Raw genomic sequence first — 4,827 nt, 5'->3', positions numbered from 1 at the left:
TTGCTTCCCAAGGTTGTTGTTTTTTGTTTTTTTTTTTTTTAACTATTATTTTCCTCTTCGTTCCTTCATTTTAGTGCATATAGTTTTGGGAAGACCTGAAAGACTCTTAGCATCCTCTAAGGCCTTGTCAGGGTTGTGTAGACAGGCTGGTCCCAGTTAGCCGTGGGGCTGTGAGAAGGAGGGATGGACAAGCCATTCAGGATTGGCGTGGCATAGGGGCGGCGGGAGGAATGGAAATACGGATACTGGTAAATGCTGGAGGCATAGCCAGGGTAGGGGTTGTAGTAGTTAGAGCTCTGGAGGTCTGTATAGTCGCACTGGGAGCTGGAGAAAGAAGCAGCGGCTGTGGCGGAGGACGCCGTGGTGGCGCACGCCTGCGAGCTGTAGGAGCTGTAGTCGGAGTGAGCCGGCGAGCCGTGGGACTGGTCGCTGTAGTGACTGGGGCTGAGCTGCTCCGTTTTGATGTGCGGCCTCTGCTGCCCGGTTTCGTTGGACGAAGGGGAAGCTGAGGACGGGCTCTTGTGAGTCCAGACTTGGGCCGCTCCACCGCTGCTGGCGGCCGAATGGGAATACGACGTGCCATAAGACCCTGCCGAAGAGTTCTGCCCGTGGTCAGCTGGCATGGCAGAGTGGCCGTTCAAGGGCAAATACTGGTCGAATTCGTGGACGTCAAAGGTCTCCATGTTGTTAATGACCTCGCTGCTCAGTTCGGAGATGTCCACGTTGCTGAAATCGATGTTCTGGCGGCCGCTCTCCGCTAAGCGGCGCCCCTCGTGTTTCAGCTCTTGCTTGCTCCCGTGATGGAGGTCCGTTTTGGGAGTGGTAGGTGGGGTGGGTGGTCCATGAGTCTGCCCTGAAGACAAAAAGGGAAAGCCTGTTTTTAGAATCAAAATCCCTGATGCCTATTTGGAGGGGGGGGGGAAAGCAGGTTAATTAATTACAAGTAAAAACACAAACCAAAAAACAGAAAACCCCACCCAAACAAGTGTCTCAAAAAGCAAAATAGCATTTCATGAGAACTGATGGAGGACCTTGTCTAAACTCCTTGGGCCAGTGGGCCAAGTCTTTGGCTTCAGCGGCAATATCCACTTCCACCAGCTGACCGTCTAGCCCAGTGTGGTTAGCTTTGTGCTAAACTTGGTAACTACTGACTCATTTAAGACCTCTCTGGAGTTGCTGTAGGACTATTGCACAAAACCTTTGGAAAGGCAAAGAGATTTACACCTAATGCCACACCTAGAAGCTGCAAGTGCATGTTAGCTCAGTAGAAATGGTCCAGCCTTTCTTTACAAGGCCTTAAGTGAGGACCTATTCTCTTGCACGCATATATATACATACATCAAAAAAAAAAAAAAAATTCTGTTCATGTGAACAAAGAGAAGGGGCGGAGGTAGGGGTGAGGATCCTGCAGACAGGGCTTGCAAGAGAGAACAAACATGTCTGAAGCTACAGGACATTAGCAATACTTCTGGAATCTGTCAACACCAGGAGTTTGCCAATTCAAAGCTCCACTTTAGACTCCGAGAGAGCTGTGGCGAATGTTGCCGTCTCAGTCTCTCCAGCTCGTTCTTGGGGCACCTTTAAAAGTCCCAAATCAATAATTAACCCTTATCTTCTCCTCAGTTAAAATTCTCATCGCTCCCTCAACCCTGCTGATAGATCAGGGAGGCTTTAAAAATAAATAAATAAATAAAAAATGGAGATGTTTGATTTAGGGTTATGTTCTGCAGGCATTTATCTACAAGGAGGCTTAGACCATGCTGGTCGCCAGGTCACACCATGCCTGCCTGGGCCTCCACCTGCAAGGCCATGACCTTGCAAACTCACTCATACGCTACCACAAGTACAGGGAAGCACACGTGTGTTTGCAGAACTGAGCACGTTGGCTGGCATTTCCCCTCGCCTTTCACCTGCAAGCCGACAGTTGTGCTGCGACGATAGCTCTTGGGTTATTTTGGGGAAAGCCGGTAAGCCTCTCCGCTCCTCACCTGTGTGATCGCCGTGGTGGTGAGAATCAGCCATGCCTCCTAGTCCCGTGTCTGCTTTGTAGATCTGGCTCCCCGTGTGATGGCTGAGTTCAGCTCCCGAATCAGAATCGCTCTGGCCGGCTTTTACGCTTTTCCTCCTCCGCGGCTGGTATTTGTAATCCGGGTGATCCTTCTTGTGCTGTACCCTGAGCCTCTCGGCTTCTTCCACAAAGGGACGTTTCTCATTCTCGCTTAACAAGCTTGATTTTAAAGAGAAAAGAAAAAGAAACGGTTTTAGAAAGTCAGCCGCGTTTCCTCCAAATGCAAACCCTATGCATCTGTCTTGTGTTCTCAGGTGCATTTATTTCCCAGACGGCAGTTTATCGATCCAACAAACTGGCCAGCTTAAAAGTTGCTAAACTAAATCTGGGGCTGTAACAGGCACAACTTGTTTTATTTGTGAAACCAAGTGCAAATAGTCAGCTACTGTTTGAAGAATCCATACGGGATACGATTCACAGGTCAAAAACCCATTTCTGTCCCTTAAAATGCCATTCCATATTCCACTTTTAAACATTAATGCTGTGTTTCACCTATAAACTGCTTTTTCACAGCGTGATAAATGAGAGTCGCTAGCTTTGAATTTTATTTGCTACATTTTAAGTTGAAGAAACAGCAACTCAAATAATCTAACTAAACTTTCTCCCTCGTCTCTCTGGGACTCCTCTTAACATACTGGTCACCAACATGTAAAACAAACCGGGAATTTTGTTCATAAATTTCGAAGGACTAATTTGAACAAAAAAAGAAATGTGGATAGTTAAAGAAAATGGTTTATAGTCCTGCTAGCCAAAGGCAGTCTCTGAAAGCAGAAAAAATACTAAATGTGGCATAGTTTGACAAGTTATTTACAGCAGGCAAACAGAAGAGAAATGCCGAGTGAATAAATACGTACTAAATAGCAGAACATAAAAGCCTATGAGAAGAGTGGTCTATAAATGGTATTTAGATCATTCATTTTAAGGCTTTTTCCTCAAGCAGCCAAGGAAAATACAGCTAAGAAAAGCCATTGTAAAAGTAACAATAAAAAAAAATTTAAAAAAAAATACATTTCCTACTAGTAGAAACCCAGTCTGAGAACCCACCCAGTCATAAAAAGTTGGAGAAGGAAAAGGAGCAAGACAGACAGAAGGCTCATAAACTGCACATCATATTTAATTATAACCCCGGGAGCCAAGAAAAATCCTACACCTCCTTTATTTTAACAGTCGTTTCAGTGCTCATCTAGTTCGGGACTGAAACGAATTCTGCTCTGTGACAGCCGCATAAAACACCCAATTCATTCATTATAAATCAGCTCTGGTAAGAGAAACCGGGGCCGCTGGATGCTTGCGAGGGTTCCCAAAATTGTAACCACCGGCCGTATGCCCTTTCCCGGGCATCCCCCGCCCCTGGTTTCCCTGCTCCCATCACAAGTCTCAGCCCCAGAGAGGAGCCCCCGTTCTCATCGCCTGCAACGGAAGCAAGAGGGTCGCCTCCTCCAGGGTTTACACGAGCCCAGGAGCAGGCCCTCCCCTCCTGCTTTGTTCAAGCAAAACTTCCAGCCAAGTTCGGGAAGGATTTTCTAAGCCCGATCCCGCGACCCAAGCGCGGCACGAAGCAGCTGTTCTTTACTGCATGGCGGTCACCGGGACCATCGCTTCCTTGTTAGTGGTCTGAAGTTTTTAAGAAGCAAAGTATGTTCTCTCTGGGGGGAGGGTGGGAGAGCCGTGCAATAAAGGCAGCCCCCCGAACCCATTTCCCAAGGGGGTCTGACTTGAAAAATCTCTCCCGAGCTAAGGAGCCAGAGCAATCTCACGGGTTTGCGGTACGCATCTAACCCCCGGGGCCCCAGCTACAGAACCGCTGGGGCTTTATGTCCCATCTCTGGTCTTGGAGCAAGCTGGGTCCAGCTGCCTTGCAACAGGGGGGCTCTGCAGATAGTTTTGCCGTCCTGAGGTCTCGGGAGGCGCGACTACCCCGTCTCGAAGGCTGCCTGCGCAAAGCCAGGCACAGACACCCAGTCCGGGCACACGAGGGACACCGGCTTCTCACAGCAGCCAGCCACCCACCCTCCCTGCACCCTCCTCCATCCCCGCTTGCCCCCCAAGGTTTCTCACTCCCCTTCTCCATCCCCGCTTGCCCCAGCCTCAGCCCAGAGCCCACATCTTGATGCCCACCAGGCTCAGACTCCTGGCAAAGAGGGCAGGTGGGGGACCCAAGCACACCTGCAGGGGGACCAACCCCCGGGGCTGCGCCTAGCCCTACTCCGGATGCGGCTCGCTTTGCTCCACGCCTGTTTTTGGCCCCCCTGCAAGGTGGGCCAAGCGGAGGGCACTCTGGCTGCTGATCTGGAGCCGGGGGGAGCGCGGGATGGGGCCCAGCCCTCCCAGGCCCCCGGGGAGCCCCCCGCACTCACCGCCAGAGCTTGCCCAGCGTCTTGCTGAGCTCGGCGTTGTGCAGGTGCGGGTACTGGTCGGCCAGCTTCCTGCGCGCCGCCTGCGCCCACACCATGAAGGCGTTCATGGGCCGCTTGACGTGCGGCTTGGCCTTGAGCGCGCCGTTGCCGCGCACGGGCATGGGCACCAGGCTCCAGTCGTAGCCCTTGAGCACCTGCGACACGGCGTCCCGGATGCAGGCGGGGAAGCGCTCGTCCACCTCGGCGGCGTCGCCCTTGGCGGGCGGGCGCGGGGCGGCGGCGCAGCCCAGCCCGTCGGAGCCGGCGGGGGACAGGGGCGCGTCGGAGTCCGAGTCGGCGGGGGACATGGAGCTGGCGGTGCCGGCCGGGCTGCAGGGCGGCTCCAGCGCTTTGTCGCGCTCC

General features: G+C 52.2%; 1 protein-coding gene across 1 annotated transcript in view; it reads right to left on the bottom strand.

Moving 5' to 3' along the window:
• Positions 1–27: 27 nt before the first annotated feature.
• SOX8 (SRY-box 8) overlaps positions 28–4,827 on the bottom strand; it is a 5,300-nt gene continuing 500 nt past the window's right edge. The window contains exons 2-4 of the mRNA XM_019542137.1: positions 4,426–4,823; positions 1,989–2,227; positions 28–853 (exon numbers count right to left, since the gene is read on the bottom strand). Coding sequence (XP_019397682.1) covers positions 117–853; positions 1,989–2,227; positions 4,426–4,823 — 1,374 coding nt within the window. The 3' untranslated portion in view covers positions 28–116. The remainder of the gene's footprint in view (positions 854–1,988; positions 2,228–4,425; positions 4,824–4,827) is intronic.

Source organism: Crocodylus porosus, unplaced genomic scaffold (genome assembly GCF_001723895.1).
Source record: "Crocodylus porosus isolate Cpor-Errol unplaced genomic scaffold, CroPor_comp1, whole genome shotgun sequence".
Taxonomy (NCBI): Eukaryota; Metazoa; Chordata; order Crocodylia; family Crocodylidae; genus Crocodylus; species Crocodylus porosus.
Note: the sequence above shows the minus strand (reverse complement) of the source record. Positions and strands in the feature narration are given on the sequence as shown.